At 42.9% G+C, this 27,235-nt stretch overlaps 2 protein-coding genes, 1 long non-coding RNA gene and 1 pseudogene across 5 annotated transcripts; 2 read left to right on the forward strand and 2 right to left on the reverse strand.

Annotated features, from left to right (window-relative positions):
* The first annotated feature begins 5,540 nt into the window (after positions 1-5,540).
* On the forward strand, positions 5,541-7,501 carry LOC143894926 (uncharacterized). Of its 2 annotated transcripts, none has more exons than XR_013256205.1 (3): positions 5,541-6,128; positions 6,216-6,363; positions 6,446-7,501. It is a non-coding gene; the product is annotated as an uncharacterized LOC143894926 (long non-coding RNA). The 2 variants fall into 2 exon arrangements; XR_013256204.1 differs by having other exon boundaries at positions 5,544-6,128; positions 6,288-6,363.
* LOC143894925 (uncharacterized) lies at positions 7,446-9,628 on the reverse strand (annotated as a pseudogene). Its single transcript, XR_013256203.1, has 5 exons — positions 9,168-9,628; positions 8,845-9,007; positions 8,447-8,523; positions 8,109-8,363; positions 7,446-8,027 (listed from the first exon to the last, which is right to left on the reverse strand). The product of XR_013256203.1 is annotated as an uncharacterized LOC143894925 (transcript).
* A 3,929-nt stretch (positions 9,629-13,557) lies between these two features.
* On the forward strand, positions 13,558-19,948 carry LOC143894916 (uncharacterized). Its single transcript, XM_077401596.1, has 2 exons — positions 13,558-15,246; positions 15,316-19,948. Exons 1-2 carry the CDS (start codon positions 14,084-14,086, stop codon positions 17,903-17,905), a joined length of 3,753 nt encoding a protein of 1,250 aa, XP_077257722.1. The 5' UTR covers positions 13,558-14,083; the 3' UTR covers positions 17,906-19,948.
* Position 19,949: 1 nt separating this feature from the next.
* Positions 19,950-23,339, reverse strand: LOC143894920 (uncharacterized). Its single transcript, XM_077401600.1, has 2 exons — positions 22,180-23,339; positions 19,950-22,110 (listed from the first exon to the last, which is right to left on the reverse strand). Exons 1-2 carry the CDS (start codon positions 23,337-23,339, stop codon positions 19,950-19,952), a joined length of 3,321 nt encoding a protein of 1,106 aa, XP_077257726.1.
* Between the last annotated feature and the right edge of the window lie 3,896 nt (positions 23,340-27,235).

Genomic DNA, 27,235 nt, shown 5'->3' on the forward strand with positions numbered 1-27,235 from the left:
AGGTCACTTTAACCAAATTCTGATTCAAGTAATCCACAGTTTATTTTTAGGGTTACTAATTGCATTTCTGCCGATAAAAGAAGTTATTCTCTCTCTCTCTCTCTCTCTCTCTCTCTCTCTCTCTCTCTCTCTCTCTCTTTCTCTCTCGAATGTACGTGCCTTTTTAACGTTATAGTCCACGGGTGGTTCCTTCCTAAGAAGTTTTATAGTTACTTTTCCTTGTCCTTTGTAAATCAGTCTACCTCTAAAGTTGATGGTATCCCCTATTTTTATGTTTTTCAAGTATTGAGACAATTTTCCTCCTTCAGGAAACTTTGGATGCACATTTTTGAAGTATACCTATAAATCACGCACGATTAAAGCATACTTTCTTTCATTATCGCCAATTCTAATATATTGCCATTTTATTTACCTTGATGACGAGATCAACGTAGCCTTGATCATCGACGCTTGAAACAGGCGTATATGAACGTATTACAACCTCCTCTCCAATCTTTGCTGTTAAATGTATATTCTGACCAATTGGCAAGCCCAGGACATGATTTGAAGTTGGTAATCAAAATCTGAAGTTCCTAAGTATCGTGACTTATTATGTCTTTTTGGATTAGAGGTAGAATATACTTAATAACTACTGGATCAACCAGCAGTATCGGCGCAGATTTTTTCTTCTTCTTACTCCAAAATTTATATATTTTAAATGCTACTCCTATAACATCTATCGTTCCTACCGCAGCCAGAACTGGGAGCACCTAAATATAAAATTTTATTTTAATGTATATAATGCATATTTTTATATGGTTTTAATTTTTCTGAAATTCTACCAGTTTTTTAAAGTAACAATTAAACGTGTATTTTATTTTAAACATTTTAAAAAATGTTACATAAGCACAGATTCTTAGTGAAATTTCAAGAATTTTTGTAAATCAAACTTCAGGGATTTAAATATAAACGTCCTAATATAAAAATGAATATTCACACAAAAGTTACCACATTTTTACAGAATAACCCATACATAAATTAATAAGAGATACCTCGGAAAAATATATCTCTAAAATTCAAAAATTTTCCAAGTCATCGTTAAAAAAAAGAAAAAGAAAAGAGAATACCACGCCTACTGGTGCAAAGTACAAATCATCGTTGGCGACAATCGCGTAACGTTATTAACGTCGTTAACGATACCGTAATATATTCGCATAATCGTACGCGAGATCGGATCGTTTCGGTCGAAGCGAGCCTTACCAATGTTCATACGTTCGACATCGCTATATTCGCTATCGGCTATCGGCGCTAACTGTGCACGTGGACTGTGGACCGAGAGAGAGGTTAAGGGCAACGCGACGCGACGGAGATCTCAGGAGAACTTACCGCGGAGACGCAAGTCGCAAAGCGGTTAGCGGCGTTCAGCGTTCGGCGCGAGTTCGCGCTATCGACTCTTTCGCAGAGCCGAGAGCCGAGGGCAGCCGGGGCGTTGAGCGATAACTCGCCGACGTTTGTAAAGGATCGACGAGCACCGCCGATTCCGGAACTTGTTCTAATCTGTTAAAATAAACTCGGCTTTTCGCGTTTTCGGGGTAGGACCAGTGCGTATTTATAGTCGCATTACTCGCGACAATATTATTAACATGTTAAGCTGAAAACCGCGTGCCTTTTTGTCATCGGCCAACATCGGCCGATATTATTTACGTCACTTTCAATCTATTTATATTCAATCGGACGAGAAAAATCCTATGATAAATAACAAGCATGAACCAAGAAAACTGTAGAACAGAAACGCATTAGAAATCGACTGATCGAATTCTATTGTGCACGTAATCCCAACCCTGGACGGGATCTAAACAGAATTAAACAGAACTTTTGTTTCCACCGAATAAACTTAAATCGGTCATTTACTTATAAAATACATTTGGCAGCACGCATAAAAAGGAAATCTATTCCATTATTGTAACACATACGTTGTGTCATTTTTTCTCGTTATAGATTTTAATATCACGCTCAAATGCACAGCCATATTGGATATACATTTAATACTAAGCAAGGAATTAAACAGAACTGGACGGATCTAAACAGAATTAAACAGAACTTTTGTTTAGATCCGTTCAGTTTTGTTCAATTCGTTGCTTAAATGTATATCCAATATGACTGTACATTTGAACGTGATACTTATTCATTTCTATAAACTACAAAAAATAACACAATGTACGTGGGTAGTCTGAAAAGTTTTGAGCCTCAAACATTATTTTTTTGGTCAAATTCGGTCAAATAGTCTCCTTTTAAGTCGATAGGCTCAAAACTTTTTGGACTACCCTCGTATGTGTATCAATAATGGAATAGATTTTGTAATAGATTTTTTATGCATGCTGCCAAATGTATTTTATAAGTAAGCGACAGATTTATAAGTTTATTCGACGGAAACAGTAATTCTGTTTAATTCCTTGTTTAGTATTAAATGTATATTCAATATGGCTGTGCATTTAAGCGTGATACTATTAATATCTATAACTATTCTGTTCTGTTTAGTTCTCTTCAGTTCTGTTTAATTCCTTCCTTAATATTCTTAGTATTCTCTATTAAGTTATCCAAAAATGTATTTTGTAGTTTTTGATGCAATAAAATTAGATGTACGTAATATGTAATGTAATATGAAGCGATTACAAAATTGACAATGTGATAACTTTTGTACGTACAATACAGTCCAAAAATATATATTCTTTCAATGTGTGAAGTACACAAAATGCATTTGAAAAGATTTAATATCCTTTTGTACTATTTAGCCATGTCGTTTGCGCTCGTAAATATAAACTTAGCGATAAAGTCATGCAGGAGATTCTGCATGTTAAGTAAGGCATATATTACATATTCGATAATAACAAATATATCATAAATACGAGTTTTATTGCGAAATTATACCTAAGAAAACACATTTTAACGTAATTGCCTGAGATAACACAATTTAAAAGTAAAACATGCATCTTTCTTTTTTATCAAAAAAATAAAACATTTCACAACTTTTTCGCTTCAAGATAGGAACTACAAAAATGCTTTTTGTACGAAAATTGGGTCCCTTTAGCAGAAGTAACGCTAACCAGCACGAACAATATGGTTTGTTGATTGATTTAAATTATTAATCAATTATTACTAGATACTGACTTTTGCTGAGCTTATAATCGGAGGTATACTTATATATTTTCATTTATTATATTTTTAGATGGAGATATTAGAAGGAAAACAAAATGGATTTCAAATTGTATGTTTATAACTATTATATTTATTGTAAAGACAATAGATATAATCATATTTATCATAATAATAAGAGAAATAGGATCGTAACGATATACAATCAATTAGAATTAAAAGCCATGCGATCCAAGTTTAGGTTTTTGACAGCCTTATATTAGTTTTTGTATACATATATATCTATATATATATGAGACATTCTCTGTCAAATCAGACACCCCCCTGTCCAAAAATTGGTGTCATCTAGAAAATTTATTCGGAGCTTATTTTATAGCTATACACATGGTGGAAGAACACAGGTGTGCTCATGCGCATATATTTCTAACAGCCAATAAGAAATTGATGCCAGATACCTCCATCTTGCCGCTGTACAGTTTGAATTTGGCGTTATGTCATTAATGTCAGAGCCTCCGCACAAGACTTTCGTGTGGTAACGTAGTGTAACGCCGAAACGTGGGTCAACGCACAAGAAACGTATCGGTTACAGCGTTATACGTCAATACGTTTCTTGTGCGTTGATCTACGTTACGTTACCATAGGAAAGTTTTGTGTGGAGGCTCTAACCGATACGTTTCTTGTGCGTTGATCCACGTTTATAAGTTACGCTACGCTATCATACAAATGCTTCGAAACATTCCTTTTCTATTTTCTTTCAATGAAAAAAGAAGGAGAAGAAGAACGCTCCAAAGTATTTGTAGCGTCAAGTAGACCGCAGCTTTACTTATTTATTTTTATGTTTTACTTATTTATTTTTGTGTTTAATTTATATATAAAAAGAACAATCGTTGAAGAATAAATCAATTTGAAAAATATATGAGATTAATATTGCATACGTATATGATATAATTACAAAGTATATAAAAACATATACATGTAATAGGTACTTATTTTTATTGTTAGTAATTTTTCTCATTTTTCTTGTTTTCTTCCTTTTATATGCGTCATTTTTTTACACATGATATGTCACAAAGTCATTTAGTACAACCTTAAATGTTTTGAAACTGCCACTTAAAAATGGCTGCATCTGGCATCTGCGCAGAACCGTATGAAATTCATCACGAGTATGAGCACACCTGTGTTTTTCCACCATGGCTGTACATATGTAGTTTTATTTGAGCTGTGGCCTTTTGAAAAATCAACATGGCGGACCCCAATATGGTGGCCGAAGTCTGCGGGTAACGAGGTATGTACGACAAATAAAATCGTTACTTGGAAGTTATAAAACAGTTTCGGCTGTCATAGAAATATGTGTTAATGGGTTTATTTAGTAATTAGCATTGAATCTCCATGGAAAAAAAATGAATTTTTTTAAATTAATAGATTGTATGTCATAAAAGATTGTAGGGACACGAAATTTTTTATTTTTCAAAAGGCCACAGCTTAAATAAAACTACATATGTATAGCTATAAAATGAGCCCCGAATGAATTTTCCAGGTGACTCCAATTTTTGGACGGGAGGTGTCTGATTTGACAGAGAATGTCCCATATACATATAAATGCGAGTCGTGGGTCGTGAGTCGTAGAAAATGGACCAATCACAATCGAATTTGAGGAGAATAATTGACTGTGATTAGTCAATTTTTACGATTCACGACTTTACGACTTGCATTGTAGACCTAGCATAAGTTCCATTGAAATTTAATCAATCAGAATAAAGGAAACTAACTTCAAGTTTAGTGAACTTTGCTCTAATTAGTCAAATTTCAATCCAATCTCAATCCCAATTCGTAATCTGATCACGGCTTAACGCGAATCGGATAACCAATCAAAGACGTTCCGCGTTTTCTGTTACGCGGAACTAAATGTCTTTAATGCTAGGTCTACAATGGGAGTCGCAAAGTCGCGAGTCGCAAAATTCGATTGTGATTGGTCAATTCTTGCGACTCATGATTTTACGACTCGCAGACCTAGCATTAGATGTCACAGTTGATTGGTTACGCAAATATTTATTACGTAAATTTTGTCACGATGAAATCAGAATATCACGTAACATACGCGATATGTATAGGTTGGAGTCCCATGGCAGGTATTTTCCGCGTAACGCGTAACCGCGTAACCAATCACAAGCGTTTCGCATTTTCTGTTACTCATATGCACGCTTCTAATTGCTTACACGGTTAAGGTCTCCAGACAAACTTGCATAGGTGCATAACCATATGCATAAAGAAACGGATTGGTCTACTTCCTTATGAACATGCATATGGACCAATCAATTCTCTTATGCTTATGTTTATGCGCTATGCAAGTTTGTCTGGATTAACCTTTAAGGCCATCGCACACAAAATGCATAGAACATAGACATAACATAGCATAAGCATAAGAGAAATACGCAATCTACACAAGTACGCATAGCTAGAGTTCTACGCATAGCATAACTTCACTCCAATCAGAGACTGAAGAAGAACCTCCTAACCTAAATATTATTGACATTTGTCAAAAGCGAGAGAAGTATGTACGAGAAGTGCGCACAATAGAACACATATTAGGAAGAATTAAAGAATAATATTAAGAATCTTAAATATTAAGAATCAAAAATACAAATAATAATTAAACGTAACGCACAATGGAAAAGAATAAAATATAAGATAAATATAGGGAGATAAAGATAGGAACACTCCTTTATTATAGGATATTTCTGTATTTATATAGCATAATATTTAATATTTATTCTTATTCTTAATATATGCTTTATTGTGTGAAGGGCCTTTTGTATTAAATAACTAGAACTTCCAGTTGGAGACGCGACGATATTCTAAGTTGTTACCAAAGAGAAAGTTAAATCGGCCAGGACAGCGCTTTCCTCAAATATCGTTTAATATAATGGACACGGATGACACGGACGATTATATCGCACTTATCGCAGTAATAGCGTGTTATAAAATTTTACGAAAACGTAAGCGGAATAATAATAAACGATTATGGGTACGACCGATATATGCGGCTCGACCACAATTTGGTGATTTCGAACATCTCTTTCAAGAGCTAAAAGAAGATCCAGTAATGTTCTTCAAATATACTCGAATGAATGTCTCTACTTTTTATAAATTAATAGATCTATTGCGACCTCACGTACAAAAGAACAATTGGAGAGCATTGTCAGCAGAACAACGGATTCTTATTATGCTCAGGTATTTGTAAATCTTTACTGTAGATATCGGTTTATCATTACAGTAAATGTTGGTTTTGCTACATAATTTTGTTTCATTCCAGATATCTTGCGACAGGTGATCAAATATCTTTAATTGCCTTTGCGCATAAAATAGGAGAATCGACTGCTTACAACATTATTAAAGAAACATGCAGAATAACAGTAAAAGTTTTAAGCCTCATATATTTAAAGTCGCCTACAGAAGAAAAATAGAAAGAAATAGTTGCTGGATTCTTAAATTGTTGGAATTTCCCCAATTGTCTTAGAGCAATTGACGGGAAACATTTTACAATCAAAGCACTACCAAATTCCGGTAGCCTGTACTTTAATTATAAGAAGTTTTTCAGTATTGTATTATTAGCTGCATGCGATGATCAGTATAAATTTACAATAGTTGACTGTGGCGCGTATGGTAGTGCAAGTGGTATATTCGCACAATCTGATTTTGGGAAATGCTTAAATGATGATAATCTTAATATACCCGTCGAAAATTCTAAGTTACCCTTATCTGATATAAAAATGCCTCATTATTTCGTGGTTGATGAGGCATTTCCATTATCCAAACGAATAATGCGGCTTTATCCTGGGCATTTTGTAAGTGAGGCAAAGTCTATATTTAATTATCGATTATCTAGAGCCAGACGTGTTATTGAAAATACGTTTGGTATTCTTGTCTCAAGATGGAGAGTTTTTCAACGCTGCATATGTATGAATCCTGAGCACGTAGATGTAATAATTATGGCGGCAGTAAATTTGCATAATTTTTTAATGACGCAAAATAATAGTGCACTTAATGTAGAAAAAATTTACTGTCCTCCGAATTATGTTGACAATAAAGATAATATAGGACATGTTATACAAGGTGAATGGAGAATAGGTTTAAATAATGCAACTAATTTGCGACCTACTAATGTACGTAGAGCAGTAACACATGCTTACCTTCAAAGGGATACTCTCTGTGAATATTTGTCATCAGCACAAGGTGCAGTGCCGTGGCAAATTGATTACATTCGTAGAGGACGCAACAGGGATATGTCGTAAAAATGTATAATCAACTTGTTTTATAAACGTAATTTTATTTTATAAATGTATAATAAAATTTTTTGTATTACAAATTATATAGTATTTTCATTATTTGCCCTTTTATTTTAGTTTTTTCAGGTTCTGCGATTTTTTTCAATTGGCATGCAACAGTTTTACCAAAAATGTCTTCTTCATCTAATTGTAAGACTTCAGAAGGTATTGTATTTTGGTTCTTTTTTTCGAAATGAGTTGTTACCGCTGAAGTTAATTTTACAAAAGAATCATCTATTTCATCATCTGCTGTGGATTTGCGTTTAACTTTCTTTGCTAATTTTGTCGGTATATTTGATAAGGAAGAGTGTACAGACAGTGCTGCAGAGTTCGATATCTTTGAAGGAGAGTCAACAAGCAATGATGAAGATAATGTGTTACGATTTTTACATTGGGTCGGTAAAACTATTTCTCTATTAGGTGATACTATTTTTAAATTTGTGACCGCTAAAACTTCTTTCTGTTTTAATGTTTGTGAAAATTCTACTGAAGAGACTGTTTCTTTGTCACTATATAATTCATCTGGGCTACTCAGTGCAGAAAACTCATTGTTGCTGTCTAATGATGTTTCTGAGGAAGAAAATGTTAAATGTGTTAATATTGATTCATGTACAGTATTTTCATAATACAATTCTAAATGTTTAACTTTACTTGTTTCCTCTGCAGATATAGGATTTATAGTGCATGCTTTATGTTGGTTACATATGTTTTTCTGAGAAGCAGGAATATCAATGTTATGTAAATGGGGTAGAAAGTCAGAACAACGGGAATGTATTGAGGAACTGCGAGAAACTTCCATTGCTGGTGTGAATCCAGTCTTCAACATGTTTTCAGGTGATTTGTTGATTGTATCATACTCGTTGTGAGTGGATCCAATATTCCTTAATACACACTTATTTGAGGAACCTACAATTTAAATTATATTTAAAACAATAACACAATATTTTCCAAATTAATTAAATTAATAGCTGTTTATTAACTAAAGTCACCTGATTTTTTTGTTAATACACTTTTCCTGATCGGACTTAATTGTTTGGTAGTCGAATGTGATATATTTGTTATAGATCTGAATAAAATAACAAATTATTCCAACATAATATATCTTATGGTCAGTCAGATGTCGGAAGAGAATCGGAAGAAAGTGATAAAGCGTATCGTAAGGCAATCAAAAGTCTGTAAACGGCGATCGTAAGAGATGGCATTTGGCCAATCGCTTACGATCGCCGATTACAGACTTCCGATTGCCTTACGATACGCTTATAACTTTCTTCTGACTCTCTTCCGACATCTGACTAACAATCAATGACTCATTATAGACTAGCCATTATAAACTTTTTTTCACAAATGTAATATAGATATAAAAGAGTCTCTGGTAAAATATACTAACTTTCTACTCTTGACATGTTTAAATAAAAAACTCATTTGCTCATATAAGGCAAATTGTGATCTTGTTACATGTTCACTACCACTTCTAGTTTCCATTTCTTGTAATTTTTTCTCACGAGAATATCGTTCGCGTAGTCTTGCCCATCTTGTCTGACAATCCGCAGCTGAAATATATACATATAAATAAAATAAAAATCTATTTTACTCGCATATGCACACACATTACAACTATATTTATACATAAGAAATACATTATAATTATTAAAATATATTAAAACAATTACATATATAAATGTAATATTATAGTATAAAAGAAAAATGTACCCATCGAATTTAAGATTTCTCCTATTTCTTCCCATGAATTATTTTTTTTCTTTATATCTTTAAAATCTCTTGATTGTTTTTATATATATATCATACAGATGGGGGTAACCTTTAACAACATCCACCAACAGAGAATCGTCCTCTCTTGAAGTTCTATTGTAAAGTATATTATTATTGCAATTTTCATCTTCATCTTCACTTCTTTTCGCATAATAATTATCATGATCTTCCTCCATATTTTTATTTGCTATATGCTCGGTAATAAACGACAGTATTCACACGAACAACACAACATTCGATACACATCAAAATAATAGGTTGCTATCTTGGGGTATGTTCGAAAAGTGCACCATCAGCTCTAGTAGCGTGTTTCTTGAACGCATCCTTGGTGATCGAGGCTCATGACTGGCATTTGATTGGTTGAAACTTCGTTTTTATGGAATTTCTCGTTTACTACGCACATGTTTTGTCTATGCTTCTGTTATGCTCTGTAAATCAATATGACGACTTTATGTTCGATGCTCATTGGTCCAGCCGGTCTTATGCTACGCATGGCATTTTTCGTTATTTATGCATATGTTCTGCCTATGCTTCTGTCATGTTCTGTAAATCAATATGGCGATTTTATGCTGAATGCTCATTGAAAGGCCATTGCACACAAAATTGCATAGGCTGCATAAGCATAGCATAAGACCGCTGGACCAATGAGCATCCAGCATAGAGTCGCCATATTGATTTACATAAGATGCTCATTGGTCCAGCGGTCTTATGCTATGCTTATGCAGTCTATGCAATTTTGTGTGCGATGGCCTTTACGCGGAAAATACCTGCCATGGGACTCCAGCCTTAGGCTGAAGTCACATAGCATGTATTTTTCGCGTTACGCGTAACCGCGTAACCAATTAGAAGCGTTTTGCATTTTTGGTTACGCATATTCGCTTTTGATTAGTTACGCGGTTACACGTTACGCGAAAAATATCAGTCCATGTGACCGCACCCTTAAACTGGTTTTACATGGGGCGTAACTTGCGTCAGCCAATCAAATTGTCTCATACGCGTATAGTAGCTGAGACGATTTGATTGGCTGACGCAAGTTACGCATATGCAATTTACGCTCCATCTGAAACCAGTCTTAGGGTGACGTCCCATGGCGCGTATCGGGTGTACAAACTCAGCGACTGCGATTGCGATTGCAATTTCGTCCCTTGATCAATGAGAAAGAAGCTCCTGGCAATTCGGGCATTTCTCATTGGTCAAGAAACGAAATCGCAATCGCAGTCGCGGCCGCGAGCCGCTAGTCTGATTTGGGCTCCATATTTTTCCGTAACAGTAAAGGCCATTGCACGTAACAAAGTTTTAGTTTTAATCGTAAGGCTGTAAGAAATAAGACCAATCACACTCGATTATTCTTCAAGCGCGAGAAGAATAATCGACTGTGATTGGTCTATTTCCTTACGGCCTTACGATTACAACTAAAACTTTGTTACGTGCAATGGCCTTAACAGTAAGGTTTTGATCTATCGCGTTGCTCGATTCAGCCGTCCGTAATCGTAACTGGCCGAATCAAGCAACGCAATTGGTCGAAAACTTATGGCTTAATCGACTGTTGTCCGTGCATACTAACACAACCTTAACAGCCAATCGAAACGTCCGACAAAGCTTCGTTTTAATAAGTCAACGGTATGGATTCGCTACCGCTTAGGGTTGATTTATAATAGCCGTAACCGTTGATTTAAACTGTAATCTTTAAAAAATTGACTAATCACAGTCGAATGTGAGAAGAATAATCGACTGTGATTGGTCAATTTCTTAAAAATTACGGCTTAAATCAACGGTTACGGCTATTATAATCCAACCCTTAGGGCCGTGCCTTAAGTTCTTGGCTGTGATTGGCTGATTTGCTTACTGCTTGAGTTTTAGGCTGGTTTCACATGGGGCGTAAGATGCGTATGCGTAACTTGCGTTAGCCAATCAAATCGTCTCAGCTACTATACGCGTGTGATACGATTAAATACTGAAACGATTTGATTGGCTGACGCAAGTTACGCATACGCATCTTACGCCCCATGTGAAACCAGCCTTACTGCTTAAGTTTTTCTATGTGCCACGGCCTTAAGAATCTCGCAACTGAGTGAACTCACGTGTATTGGCTTTGGAATAAAATGGCGAGAGCCAATAGAATTTTTCTAAGCTTTAGGTTAAAGCCAGTTAAGGCATAAGTTCGTGTATACGACGATACGACCCACTCATGCCCCACCATGTTCCTAATCACTCCAACGCACTCCAAAAACTTATAAGCCATTTTATTATTCAGCTTAAAGGCCATTGCACGTAACAAAGTTTTAGTCATAATCGTAAGGCCGTAAGAAAATAGAGCAATCACACTTGACTATTCTTCAAGCGCGAGGAGAATAATCGACTATGATTGGTATATTTTCTTACAGCCTTACGATTATGACTAAAACTTCGTTACGTGCAATGGCCTTAAGGCCATCGCGCACAAAATGCATAGCTTAGCATAAGCGTAGCGTAAGACCGTTAACCAATGAGCATCCAGCATAAAGTCGCCATATTAATTTACATAAGATGCTCATTGGTTCAGCGGTCTTATGCTATGCTTATGCAACCTATGGAATTTTGTGTGCGATGGCCATTATAAGCGGGGAGCACATACTTCTGCACAACGGATAATGCGTAAGCATAACAAAATTGATTAGTCTATTTCCTTATGCACATGTGTATGGACCAATCAATTTTCTTATTCTTACGCATTATGCGTTGTGCAGAAGTGTGTGTTCCCCGCTTTATTCTGCATCTTTGCTTGCCTTGCACATCATTGTTGTGACAAATTGCCTAACCTCTCGTAAAATTATTGTGTTGTAAATACGTTGATATTACTTATATCTCAGTGGTTGTACATACATAATAATGTATATCCTTCCTCTCGCAGGATTTGGACAAAATCAATTATGGCCAGACTTTGTATAGAGGGTCTGTAAACATGTTAAATTGAAGGAATAAAATCATTGCATCGCAGTCGTTGTGACAATTTAATTAAATGCCCGTCACGCCGTAACGAAGCGTCGTTGACCCATGGTTTCTATACTTAAAGTTGGTGTATTTATTAGTAGCTAGGTAATATACATTCCTGCCCCAGGGATCTCGGGTTGCGGTTAGCGGGGTCGGGGGGGGCTTCGCTGCCGCGGGGGGACCGCCGTAAGCGGTGGGCGAGGGGGTCGAGGGACGGTGTAAAGGGTCACCGGAGGGGGGGTTATGCGGGGGGAAGCGAAAACTGGGCGAGAGGGGGAGCGCGACGCGGGGGGAACACTTTACGTAAAGTTAGGTGTGGCAGGGCTGCCAACGGTGGTGATTTTCCGATGTACCTCGTTAGCGATTGGCTACTTACTTTTTCCCTACATCTTTTTTCCCCATTTTTACGGTGAAAATCGCGAGTCGTCCTCCCGCGAGGGGGAGCGTCGATCGCGCGCTTCTTCGTCTTAACGGGACGGACGCGGTTTTCCGATGTACAACGTTGACGATTGGCTACGCGAACGCGGTTTTCCGATGTACGACGTTGGCGATTGGCTGCGTACTTTTTTTCTACTTTTATCGCTGACGTATAAAAGTGGTGGTTTTTCCGATGTACGACGTTAGCGATTGGCTGCTTATTTTTTTGTTCTTTTTCCGATGTATCGAGAGAGAGAGACGATACCGCTCTCTTCGTTCATCCCCCGAACCGTACGTTTCGTTAATAATATTTTTTATCGCGCGTCCGAACTCGCGTTCAAGGTCGCTGTCGACGTCGCGTCCTCCTTTTGTTTTTTTTTTCTAGAGCGACGCTGCGAGCGGTCGTCGTGTCCTCCCGCGAGGGGGAGCGTCGATCGCGCGCTTCTTCGTCCCGACGACGGGCCGGACGCGGTTTTCCGACGTATCGAGAGAGATCGAGAGAGAGAGATCGAGAGAGAGAGACGATACCGCTCTCCTCGTTCACCCCGAACCGTTACGTTTCGCTAATAATATTTTTTTATCGCGCGTCCGAACTCGCGTTCAAGGTCGCTGTCGACGTTGCATCCTCCTTTTTGTTTTTTCTTTTCTCGAGCGACGCTGCGAGCGGTCGTCGTGTCCTCCCGCGAGGGGGGGCTTCGATCGCGCTTCTTCGTCCCGACGGGCCGGACGTGGTTTTTCGATGTATCGAGAGAGACCGAGAGAGACGATACCGCTCTCTCTTCGTTCACCCGAACCGTACGTTTCGCGAATAATATTTTTTATCGCGCGTCCGAATTCGCGTTCAAGGTCGCTGTCGACGACACATCCTCCTTTTGTTTTTCTCGAACGACGCGGCGAGCAATTGTCGTTTTTTCCGGGGAAAGAGTTTATCTCTGGGTATGGAAAACCAACGTTGAGATAACGAACGCGTATATAAAATGAGTTTTGCTCGCGACGGCGCGGCATACGGTGACGCGGATTGACAAATGTATCGTGAGAGAGCGGTGCGAACCGATCGGAACGGGGAATAAAGTTGTTTTTTAATGCGGTACGAGCGACGAGTACGTAGAACTTTGCAAAAACCGGTGTTTAATTATAAAATTAGAAAAACCGACCGAAACGTCGTTATCGTCAAACGCATGTGCGTTGGTGGTGGTGAAGGAGAACGCGCGATGGAATCTGGCGACTCATCATTTGCGGAGAGAGATCGGAGCGCGAACTGCGCGCAAGCGCGCGTGGATAGAGACGACGATGGTAAATTCCGCTAGGGCGCACGATTATACGCGTAAATTGCCGCTCAAATATCATCATTATTATCAGACGGTGTTTGGAGGAGAGAAGCTACGTAGGATTTACACCTGCGGGTCTCGTCGTCCTTTCGATCGAGTGAAATTCTGTGTTCCCGAGGGTGAAAGGCCCTTCTGGATAACATGCAGAAAGAGTGCGACGAATTGCTCGCCGCGGACGTCCGCGACGCGGACGGATATCGCGCGTGGAGACGACGATGCGACGAGTGTCTCCAGCTCCTGCGGGAGAGCTGTCGAGTCGGACGCTCCGGAGGGCGAGGCAACACCGGAGCCGTGACCGCTCTGGTGGCTCGAATAGCGCGACTGGAAGGTTCGAGGGAGGATCTGCGTCGGCGATTCGAACGCGCCGTGGGTGCCGGTTTGGACGGTGAGGGTGCAGGTAGCAGCAGCAGCGTCAGCGAAGGATTTTCGTGGGTCGAGATCGATACGGCGTTCCGAGGTCGCGTGCTCACAGGCGTTGCGACGAACTCGACGTACATCGAACCCGCGCGATTTCTCGAGGATGCGAAGGGCACCGTGCTCGAAAAAGTGCAGGAAAATTTGAACAAACACACGTGTTTGAAGGTAAATGTCATGTTCAATGGAGAATTCGTAGCGAACGATAAGATCGATGTGAAGAGTATCGTTACGCGGAACGAACAGCTCCTCCAAGCGTCCAATTTGAGCGAGTGGTACGATATGCGCGTGCGCGACGCAATTCTAGCAGGGTTGGACGAATTTCAGGAACGCGACAGCGGATGGGCGTTGTCTAAAATACTGAACCTAACGGTGAACGTGAACAAGTGTAATCCCATGCGCGTGGGATGTTGGATGGAAATACCGCGAGGTATAAGACTTAAAAAGGCGGTGGTAAACGTGCGATCGGAGAAGGACACGTGTTTCGCACGCGCGGTGGTCGCGGCTCTGTATCCCGCCGAGCGGCACGCGGAACGATGCGTCTCGTATCCCGATTACGCGACGGTGCTGAATCTCGACGGGATAAACTTCCCCATAGATCTGAAACACATCGGAAAGTTCGAACGTCAGAATGACGTATCGATCAATGTGTTCACCACTCGGAAAGAGATTGGAAAGAAAGATAAGTACGGACGGGGCGCCGACGACAACGCGATCGTGCCTCTGCGGTTAACCGACGATAAGAGGGATAGACACGTAAATCTCCTATATCTGCGCGATACGTTGCGTGGCGTCGTCAACGGGGGTCATTTCGCCTGGATAAAGAATCTATCGCGATTGGTGAATTCACAATTGACCGTGCGCCGCTGCGCGAAGCACGTTTGCGATCGGTAAGTAAAAAAACTGAAGAACAAGGGAACGGAGAGAGATGTTATTTAATATATGGCGTTACTTCGCAGATGCCTACACTATTTCTATACGCGCGAAAAGTTGGCCGCTCACAGCGTCGACTGCGGTCGAATGAACGACTGCGCCATCGTTCTTCCAAACGAGGACAATAAGTGGCTGTCTTTCGACAATCACGACAGGAAGGAGCGACTCCCCTTCGTGGTGTACGCGGATCTGGAGTGTCTTCTTGAACCATGGGAGAGGGAGAATGCCGAAGGGAGGGCGAGATACGCTTATCAGCGTCACGTACCGTTCAGCCTGGGTTACTATCTGTGCTGCACCTACGACGATACCGTATCCACGTACAGATATCGTCGCGGCGAGGATTGTGTTTCGTGGTTCGTTAACGAGCTTCGCGTTCTCGCGCGTCGCGCTAAGATTAAATTCTCCACCAATATATCTATGATAGAACTTACGGAGGACGAGAAACGCGAATTTCTGTGCGCGACGCATTGTCACGTGTGTCGAAAAATGTTCCAACCGGAGGACAAACGCATGCGAGATCACTGTCATCTAACCGGACGTTACAGAGGTCCGGCGCATGTTCGTTGCAATCTGAATTACAGAAACGTGTACGTGATTCCCGTGTTCTTCCACAATCTGTCGGGTTACGACGCGCATTTTATCATCGAGAAAATCGCGAACGATTTCGAGGGCAAGGTCGAGCTCCTACCGCTTACGAAGGAAACCTACATATCGTTCTCGAAGACCGTTAAGGAGACGCAGACGGATGGAACATGGGATCGGTACGTTAAGCTACGATTCGTGGACTCGCACAAATTTTTAGCCGCGAGTATCGAAACCCTGGCGTCCTATCTGAGCAAGGACAAGCTGAGAATAACGCGCTCGGAGTACGCGGATTTGAGCACGGAGGATCTCGATTTGCTCACTCGCAAGGGAGTATTTCCGTACGAGTACGTCGACAGTCTGGACAAGTTGCGGGAGACCGATCTTCCACCGCGCGAGGTCTTTTACAGCTCCCTGACTGACGAGACCGCGAGCGAGAGCGACTACGAGCACGCGACGAGGGTTTGGCGACGTTTTCGCGTGCGAGATCTCGGGGAGTACAGCGATCTCTATCTCAAGACTGACGTGCTTCTTCTGGCGGATATCTTTGAAAATTTTCGGGACACGTGTATGGCGAGTTACGGGCTCGATCCCGCGTATTATTATACGTTGCCGGGGTACACGTGGGACGCAATGCTGAGATACACCAACGTGCGTTTCGAGCTGCTCACCGACATCGACATGGTGCTGTTCGTGGAACGTGGAATACGCGGCGGCCTCAGTCAATGTTCGCTCAGGTACGCGCGAGCTAACAACAGGCACGTACCGACATACGATTCGTCCCAGCCCGATACGTATCTCATGTATTACGACGTGAACAATCTGTACGGCTGGGCTATGTGCGAATCGCTGCCGTACGCGAATTTCCAGTGGCTCGACGACCCTGAGAATTTTGACGTGACGACCGTGCCACCGAACGGCGATGTCGGTTACATTCTGGAGGTGGATCTCGAGTATCCTGGTGACCTGCACGACGCCCACGCGGACCTGCCGTTGTGCCCAACGCGCGATAAACCGCCTGGTAAGCGGCAGGAGAAACTGCTCGCCACGCTCTATGACAAATCGCGCTACGTGACGCACTATCGAAATCTGCAGCAATGTCTGCGACTGGGTTTGCGACTGACGCGAGTTCGTCGCGTTCTGCGATTCACCCAGTCACCTTGGCTTCGTGGCTACATCGAGCTGAACACAACGTTCAGGACTCGCGCGAGCAACGAGTTCGAACGAAATATGTACAAACTGATGAACAATGCCGTCTTCGGTAAGACGATGGAGAACGTGCGCGATCACGTGGACGTGCGTCTCGTGACGCGATGGGAAGGCAGGTACGGCGCGGAGGCGATGATCGCCAGACCGAACTTTCACAGCAGAAGCGTCTTCTCGGAGAATCTCGTCGCGATTGAGCTGCGAAGGCTCGAGGTGAAATTCAACAAGCCGGTCTACGTGGGAATGTGTATTCTCGAGATATCCAAGACGCGCCTCTACGAGTTTCACTACGACTACATGGCACCGCTCTATCGCGACCGGTGTCGAATTCTTTACACCGATACCGACAGTCTGATCTATTCGCTGGAGTGCGAAGACGCGTACGAGCTTATGAGACGCGACTTAGACAGATTCGACACGAGCGATTACGCGGAGAATAACGCGCACGGTATGCCGCGCGTCAACGGGAAGGTGCCCGGTTTGATGAAGGACGAGAACAACGGCGCGATCATGATGGAGTTTGTGGGCCTCAGAGCGAAGATGTACGCTTACAAGGTACTCGGATGTGACGACACCAAGAGAATAAAGGGCGTCAAGAGAAACGTAGTCGCTAAGAAGATCACGTTCGAAGATTACGTGGCGTGCCTGCGAAACGCGCGCGAGCTGAAAACGCACCAGTCGTGTATACGCTCGTGCCTGCACGACGTTTTCACCGTGTCGGAGCAGAAACTTGCTCTCAGTCCGCACGACGACAAGCGATGCGTGAGGTTGGACAGCGTGGAAACGCTTCCCTGGGGACATTATACGGAATACCGTTGTAAAAAATAAAACAATATCATACGTTTTCTAAAAAATTGTATTATCGTAAGATCAATACGTAGAAAAAAATACTGATGAATATGTATACTTTTTTCGACGTTTCTGATACATCGAGTCAATCGGAAACGGACGAAGTCAGTGAAGTTACAATTGCATCTCAACCGGCAAGTGGATCTATGAAAAAAAAAATGGAAAGCTGATTATAGATTAGTTGTTAGTGTAATTTTTTTATATTTGATTTATGATCGGTTTATAAGTCAGATTTACTGCCTGAGTGAATGTCAGTAATCACGTCATTCTTCATTCTGTAACTTGTGTTGAATATTGTAGATATTTCACAATTGTTTTTTTTTATCATATTACTCGTATAACATATTTGTATTTTTTTCGTATAACATATTACTCGTATAACATATTTGTATTTTTTTCGTATAACATATTTGTATTTTTTCGTATAACATATTTGTATTTTTTCTCTACGTGAAAAAAAAAACAACGAACGATGTCGTTCCTCTTCACACGCGCCTATTCCACAATTTCCACAGTGTACATTACGAGCTACCGAGTGCGCAAAAATGGTCGGTCGCGAGAACGCGATAAACATTGCGTACCGCCGAATGCGTAAGAATGGCCGGTCGCGGTACCTCTTAATTGAACAAACAGAGAAACGGCGAACGATTGACGAGAGAGCGAGACGGGGAAGAAGCGATAACGCGGAGACGCTTCAGCGCGAATGACCCGACGAGCCGCCGAGCCGCTGCGGCGCGAGGTGCGGTTACGAGCGATAACGCGAGTTGTTCTAATAATTTTTTTCTTTTTTCTATTTTTTTCTTACGTATTGTATAAATATAAATAACACTTTTATAAATAATGAAAATTTTTTTATGCAGCATACGGATATTATAACATAAATTTATACGACTACATGCAACATAAATTATTTTGTCGCGAGAACGCGATAAACATTGCGTACCGCCGGTCGCGGTACCTCTAAATTGAACAAACAGAGAAACGGCGAATGATTGACGAGAGAGTGAGACGGGAAAGGAGCGATAACGCGGAGACGCTTCAGCGCGAATGACCCGACGAGCCGCTGCGGCGCGAGTGAGCGATAACGCGAGGTGCGGTTACGAGTGATAACACGAGTTGTTCTAATAATGTTTTTTTCTTTTTTATTTTTTTATTTTTCTTTTTCTATTTTTTTCTTACGTATTGTATAAATATAAATAACACTTTTATAAATATAAATAACACTTTTATAAATATAAATAACACTTTTATAAATAATGAAAATTTTTTTATGCAGCATACGGATATTATAACATAAATTTATACGACTACATGCAACATAAATTATTTTACTGCAAACACCCACTTTTTTATAATTACTAGACACTACAGACGCGCGCGATATTTAGCTTTAACGTTATGCTATTACTATTACACTATTAACCCACCTTGATACACACACACACACACACACACACACACACACACACACACACACACACACACACACACACACAACTGACAAAATATACAATGACAGCTGCAAATGAAGTAAGCGCAGCAAGAGAACCAATCGGCATCGTGGAAAAAAGTGACAACAATACCTACGACATGCCCTTTTTGGAAGAGGAGTCACTATATAATTACCTATCTCCGATCCGCTGATATTTCGCGTGGCACTTCGAGCCTTGCGTGACGCGACCAAAATTCAGAATTAAACGATTTTATATTTATAATAATGATGAGAGATCATATTAATAATATTAACCTCGCGACACAACGCGAGCCGACGCATGACAGTCCCTCACGGGATGAAGCAAGCTCGCGGCGCGGCAATCAATCGAGATAGCCAATCAGCATCGCGTAAAAGAGGCTTCAATTTTACGATACAAACGAAATTCACTCAGGTAACACGCCTTTTTTTTTTAAGCGGATGTAAACATATCCTTCTAACTTCATTTTTTCAAAAATTATGGCGTATTCCAAACTCGTTGAATTGTGAGTGCCGCAACGCTCATCAAAGCTGGCTGTGATATGAGCATCATTACATCAGCATTATACAACCACTTTGTGAGCAACGCGAGCACGCTTTCCTCCTTGCAGTCGAGTAAAGAATTCGACACCGGTCGCGATAGAGCGGCGCCATGTAGTCGTAGTGAAACTCGTAGAGGCGCGTCTTGGATATCTCGAGAATACACATTCCCACGTAGACCGGCTTGTTGAATTTCACCTCGAGCCTTCGCAGCTCAATCGCGACGAGATTCTCCGAGAAGACGCTCCTGCTGTGAAAGTTCGGTCTGGCGATCATCGCCTCCGCGCCGTACCTGCCTTCCCATCGCGTCACGAGACGCACGTCCACGTGATCGCGCACGTTCTCCATCGTCTTACCGAAGACGGCATTGTTCATCAGTTTGTACATATTTCGTTCGAACTCGTTGCTCGCGCGAGTCCTGAACGTTGTGTTCAGCTCGATGTAGCCACGAAGCCAAGGTGACTGGGTGAATCGCAGAACGCGACGAACTCGCGTCAGTCGCAAACCCAGTCGCAGACATTGCTGCAGATTTCGATAGTGCGTCACGTAGCGCGATTTGTCATAGAGCGTGGCGAGCAGTTTCTCGTGCCGCTTACCAGGCGGTTTATCGCGCGTTGGGCACAACGGCAGGTCCGCGTGGGCGTCGTGCAGGTCACCAGGATACTCGAGATCCACCTCCAGAATGTAACCGACATCGCCGTTCGGTGGCACGGTCGTCACGTCAAAATTCTCAGGGTCGTCGAGCCACTGGAAATTCGCGTACGGCAGCGATTCGCACATAGCCCAGCCGTACAGATTGTTCACGTCGTAATACATGAGATACGTATCGGGCTGGGACGAATCGTATGTCGGTACGTGCCTGTTGTTAGCTCGCGCGTACCTGAGCGAACATTGACTGAGGCCGCCGCGTATTCCACGTTCCACGAACAGCACCATGTCGATGTCGGTGAGCAGCTCGAAACGCACGTTGGTGTATCTCAGCATTGCGTCCCACGTGTACCCCGGCAACGTATAATAATACGCGGGATCGAGCCCGTAACTTGCCATACACGTGTCCCGAAAATTTTTAAAGATATCCGCCAGAAGAAGCACGTCAGTCTTGAGATAGAGATCGCTGTACTCCCCGAGATCTCGCACGCGAAAACGTCGCCAAACCCTCGTCGCGTGCTCGTAGTCGCTCTCGCTCGCGGTCTCGTCAGTCAGGTAGCTGTAAAAGACCTCGCGCGGTGGAAGATCGGTCTCCCGCAACTTGTCCAGACTGTCGACGTACTCGTACGGAAATACTCCCTTGCGAGTGAGCAAATCGAGATCCTCCGTGCTCAAATCCGCGTACTCCGAGCGCGTTATTCTCAGCTTGTCCTTGCTCAGATAGGACGCCAGGGTTTCGATACTCGCGGCTAAAAATTTGTACGAGTCCACGAATCGTAGCTTAACGTACCGATCCCATGTCCCATCCGTCTGCGTCTCTTTAACGGTCTTTGAGAACGATATGTAGGTTTCCTTCGTAAGCGGTAGAAGCTCGACCTCGCCCTCGAAATCGTTCGCGATTTTCTCGATGATGAAATGCGCGTCGTAACCCGACAGATTGTGGAAGAACACGGGAATCATGTACACGTTTCTGTAATTCAGATTGCAACGAACATGCGCCGGACCTCTGTAACGTCCGGTTAGATGACAGTGATCTCGCATGCGTTTGTCCTCCGGTTGGAACATTTTTCGACACACGTGACAATGCGTCGCGCACAGAAATTCGCGTTTCTCGTCCTCCGTAAGTTCTATCATAGATATATTGGTGGAGAATTTAATCTTAGCGCGACGCGCGAGAACGCGAAGCTCGTTAACGAACCACGAAACACAATCCTCGCCGCGACGATATCTGTACGTGGATACGGTATCGTCGTAGGTGCAGCACAGATAGTAACCCAGGCTGAACGGTACGTGACGCTGATAAGCGTATCTCGCCCTCCCTTCGGCATTCTCCCTCTCCCATGGTTCAAGAAGACACTCCAGATCCGCGTACACCACGAAGGGGAGTCGCTCCTTCCTGTCGTGATTGTCGAAAGACAGCCACTTATTGTCCTCGTTTGGAAGAACGATGGCGCAGTCGTTCATTCGACCGCAGTCGACGCTGTGAGCGGCCAACTTTTCGCGCGTATAGAAATAGTGTAGGCATCTGCGAAGTAACGCCATATATTAAATAACATCTCTCTCCGTTCCCTTGTTCTTCAGTTTTTTTACTTACCGATCGCAAACGTGCTTCGCGCAGCGGCGCACGGTCAATTGTGAATTCACCAATCGCGATAGATTCTTTATCCAGGCGAAATGACCCCCGTTGACGACGCCACGCAACGTATCGCGCAGATATAGGAGATTTACGTGTCTATCCCTCTTATCGTCGGTTAACCGCAGAGGCACGATCGCGTTGTCGTCGGCGCCCCGTCCGTACTTATCTTTCTTTCCAATCTCTTTCCGAGTGGTGAACACATTGATCGATACGTCATTCTGACGTTTGAACTTTCCGATGTGTTTCAGATCTATGGGGAAGTTTATCCCGTCGAGATTCAGCACCGTCGCGTAATCGGGATACGAGACGCATCGTTCCGCGTGCCGCTCGGCGGGATACAGAGCCGCGACCACCGCGCGTGCGAAACACGTGTCCTTCTCCGATCGCACGTTTACCACCGCCTTTTTAAGTCTTATACCTCGCGGTATTTCCATCCAACATCCCACGCGCATGGGATTACACTTGTTCACGTTCACCGTTAGGTTCAGTATTTTAGACAACGCCCATCCGCTGTCGCGTTCCTGAAATTCGTCCAACCCTGCTAGAATTGCGTCGCGCACGCGCATATCGTACCACTCGCTCAAATTGGACGCTTGGAGGAGCTGTTCGTTCCGCGTAACGATACTCTTCACATCGATCTTATCGTTCGCTACGAATTCTCCATTGAACATGACATTTACCTTCAAACACGTGTGTTTGTTCAAATTTTCCTGCACTTTTTCGAGCACGGTGCCCTTCGCATCCTCGAGAAATCGCGCGGGTTCGATGTACGTCGAGTTCGTCGCAACGCCTGTGAGCACGCGACTTCGGAACGCCGTATCGATCTCGACCCACGAAAATCCTTCGCTGACGCTGCTGCTACCTGCACCCTCACCGTCCAAACCGGCACCCACGGCGCGTTCGAATCGCCGACGCAGATCCTCCCTCGAACCTTCCAGTCGCGCTATTCGAGCCACCAGAGCGGTCACGGCTCCGGTGTTGCCTCGCCCTCCGGAGCGTCCGACTCGACAGCTCTCCCGCAGGAGCTGGAGACACTCGTCGCATCGTCGTCTCCACGCGCGATATCCGTCCGCGTCGCGGACGTCCGCGGCGAGCAATTCGTCGCACTCTTTCTGCATGTTATCCAGAAGGGCCTTTCACCCTCGGGAACACAGAATTTCACTCGATCGAAAAGACGACAAGACCCACAGGTGTAAATCCTACGTAGCTTCTCTCCTCCGAACACCGTCTGATAATAATGATGATATTTGAGCGGCAATTTACGCGTATAATCGTGCGCCCTAGCGGAATTTACCATCGTCGTCTCTATCCACGCGCTCTTGCGCGCAGTTCGCGCTCCGATCTCTCTTCGCAAATGATGAGTCGCCAGATTCCATCGCGCGTTCTCCTTCACCACCACCAACGCACATGCGTTTGACGATAACGACGTTTCGGTCGGTTTTTCTAATTTTATAATTAAACACCGGTTTTTGCAAAGTTCTACGTACTCGTCGCTCGTACCGCATTAAAAAACAACTTTATTCCCCGTTCCGATCGGTTCGCACCGCTCTCTCACGATACATTTGTCAATCCGCGTCACCGTATGCCGCGCCGTCGCGAGCAAAACTCATTTTATATACGCGTTCGTTATCTCAACGTTGGTTTTCCATACCCAGAGATAAACTCTTTCCCCGGAAAAAACGACAATTGCTCGCCGCGTCGTTCGAGAAAAACAAAAGGAGGATGTGTCGTCGACAGCGACCTTGAACGCGAATTCGGACGCGCGATAAAAAATATTATTCGCGAAACGTACGGTTCGGGTGAACGAAGAGAGAGCGGTATCGTCTCTCTCGGTCTCTCTCGATACATCGGAAAACCACGTCCGGCCCGTCGGGACGAAGAAGCGCGATCGAAGCCCCCCCTCGCGGGAGGACACGACGACCGCTCGCAGCGTCGCTCGAGAAAAGAAAAAACAAAAAGGAGGATGCAACGTCGACAGCGACCTTGAACGCGAGTTCGGACGCGCGATAAAAAAATATTATTAGCGAAACGTAACGGTTCGGGGTGAACGAGGAGAGCGGTATCGTCTCTCTCTCTCGATCTCTCTCTCGATCTCTCTCGATACGTCGGAAAACCGCGTCCGGCCCGTCGTCGGGACGAAGAAGCGCGCGATCGACGCTCCCCCTCGCGGGAGGGCACGACGACCGCTCGCAGCGTCGCTCTAGAAAAAAAAACAAAAGGAGGACGCGACGTCGACAGCGACCTTGAACGCGAGTTCGGACGCGCGATAAAAAATATTATTAGCGAAACGTACGGTTCGGGGGATGAACGAAGAGAGCGGTATCGTCTCTCTCGATACATCGGAAAAAAAAAACAAAAATAATAAGCAGCCAATCGCTAACGTCGTACATCGGAAAAACCACCACTTTTATACGTCAGCGATAAAAGTAGAAAAAAAGTACGCAGCCAATCGCCAACGTCGTACATCGGAAAACCGCGTCCGCGTAGCCAATCGCCAACGTTGTACATCGGAAAACCGCGTCCGTCCCGTTGGGACGAAGAAGCGCGCGATCGACGCTCCCCCTCGCGGGAGGACGACTCGCGATTTTCACCGTAAAAATGGGGAAAAAAGATGTAGGGAAAAAGTAAGTAGCCAAGTTGGCAGCCCTGCCACACCTAACTTTACGTAAAGTGTTCCCCCCGCGTCGCGCTCCCCCTCTCGCCCAGTTTTCGCTTCCCCCCGCATAGCCCCCCCTCCGGTGACCCTTTACACCGTCCCTCGACCCCCTCGCCCACCGCTTACGGCGGTCCCCCCGCGGCAGCGAAGCCCCCCCCGACCCCGCTAACCGCAACCCGAGATCCCTGGGGCAGGAATGTATATTACCTAGCTACTTTTATTCCTTCTTTCATTACACAAATTTACAAAACTTAGTTTTTTTGCACCCTGTATATATATCTCAGGAACTGCTTAATATTGTAACTCGTGCTCAATCGTGGTCAATCGGGACGGTGGTCAATCGGGACCGTGGTCAATCGGGACGGTGTTCAATCGGGACCGTGGCCAATATCAACGTGGTTAATCGGGACTGTGGTCAATCGGGACGGTGGTCAATCGGGACCGTGGTCAATTGGGACGGTGGTCAATCGAGACCGTGGTCAATCACAACGTGGTCAATCGCAACGTGGTCAATTGCAACGTGTTCAATATTAACGTGGTCAATCGGGACCATGGTAAATATTAACGTGGTCAAACGGGACGCTCCCGTTAATAGATACATAATAAATATTTATTTTCATTATTTTTATTAAATTCAAATTAATTTCATGTAAAAGTGGAGTGAGAGCGGAGAAAAGAAGAGCAATTGAGAAAGAAGTTCAGAGAGAGACGTTGGGCCCGTAAAACCGCTCAATAGCACGTGATTGGCTCTTATACTTTTAGATCCAACGAATCAGCGTAGCGTGTCGATAAGACGACACTTAACAGTTGTGTCTGTCTGAACGTGGCCGTTCAGTTGGTGCTAGTGGGCGCTTACTTATTTCGCGCATGCACACTCCATTTTGGACAACACTAACATCAAAGGCGCCAACAGAGAGTTGCGCTACTGTATATACTGTGCTATAATCGAAAATTATTCCAAAATGCTCTTCCGTGGTTCTCATCTAAAAACAAAGAAAAATTTAATTTAGGTATAAATCACCTATCACTAATAATATACCCAAGCAGCAAAGCAGGGCATCTTAACCAAACCAAAATCAGATTGCCCTAATTAAGTGAAGAATTACCAACTTTCGACATAAAAAATGTCTTAAAAATCAAATAGCGTTTGAAGTCTTAAGTACAGGTTGAAAATTACGTAGTTTAAACCTACAAAATGCCTTCAAAGTTTAATGACTTTAAAGTTATACAATAGGTTGTAAATGACTAAATTTTGATCAAAGGTATGCCTTCAAAGTCGATTCAACTTATAAGTCAAAATTAGACCCCCATTTGAAGGAAATGTGACCTGGTTGTATTACCTAATTTCAATTTCGTAGGCGATATGACTTAATTGGTCAGGATTACCTAATTTTTACCATATATAAGTCTTGTGTGTTTGACTTGACTAATAGGGAATATTTTAGGCGCGAAATAAACCTCGCGGCCGTACTACGAGTTAACTACAAAGTTGAGATTACCACGGAAAATGACCTATAAGAGAAATTAATCCGATTTTAGATCGAAATGCCCAGCAAAATTGCCTTGAGGGTTAGTTATTGGTCTTGGACCTTAAATTATTGAAAGTTACCATATCTATCTATAATTATTGCACGTATCGATTCCTGTTTGCTGATAAATAATTATCCATTTTGTAAGACCTTTTGTAAGACGCATTATCGAAGAAAATAAAATTGTTCCTCATCGATAAATGAATAAATCGAGGTTAACGCCCGACACACACTAATATCTTCCTACTGTATTTTTCTCATTGTACAAGGCTTGCGATCGTTATGCTAGGAAACGCAAACACACGGGAATTAATTCGGCGCTCGTCACCCGGAGGGGATGAGATTTTTCAAGAAGTTACGAAGTACAGAAGAAACTCTCTATACTGTAATAAATAGAATAATCGAGACAATTCGCGCGAGCAACAGCGAATTTGCGAGAAAGAGTCGTAACAGAACAAAACACGTTCGCACTCGACCGCGTCACACGGTGAACTCATGATCAATGTTTACGTTCGCGGCACAGCCGACCGGCATTTCTCGATATATCGATCCACAGATCTCGAAGCACGCCGTATCTCGAAGTCGATCTTTGAAGTCAATTTAACTTATAAATAGGGAAATCAGACTTATTAGTCAAAATGCCTTATTGATCGACAAGACGATTTTAAAGTCAACGACTTTGAAGTAAAAATGCCCTAATTAAGGAAATCTGCCCTCAAAATTTAGTATTTGGTTTTCACAGTAGGGAAATTCGACTTACAGGTCGAAATTCAGACGAAAACGTTAAATCAGCTATTATTATAAGAACCAGTATGTCCGCCATGATACA

The sequence above is a fragment of the Temnothorax americanus genome, unplaced genomic scaffold (genome assembly GCF_048541705.1).
Source record: "Temnothorax americanus isolate GAGA-0224 unplaced genomic scaffold, ASM4854170v1 Scaffold148, whole genome shotgun sequence".
Taxonomy (NCBI): Eukaryota; Metazoa; Arthropoda; class Insecta; order Hymenoptera; family Formicidae; genus Temnothorax; species Temnothorax americanus.

Coding starts and splice junctions, on each gene's coding strand:
- LOC143894920 (XM_077401600.1), bottom strand. CDS start 23,339: ATGCAGAAAGAGTGCGACGAATTGCTCGCCGCGGACGTCCGCGACGCG. Junction 22,111..22,179: donor GCGAAGCACGTTTGCGATCG/GTAAGTAAAAAA, acceptor GTTACTTCGCAG/ATGCCTACACTATTTCTATA.
- LOC143894916 (XM_077401596.1), top strand. CDS start 14,084: ATGCAGAAAGAGTGCGACGAATTGCTCGCCGCGGACGTCCGCGACGCG. Junction 15,247..15,315: donor GCGAAGCACGTTTGCGATCG/GTAAGTAAAAAA, acceptor GTTACTTCGCAG/ATGCCTACACTATTTCTATA.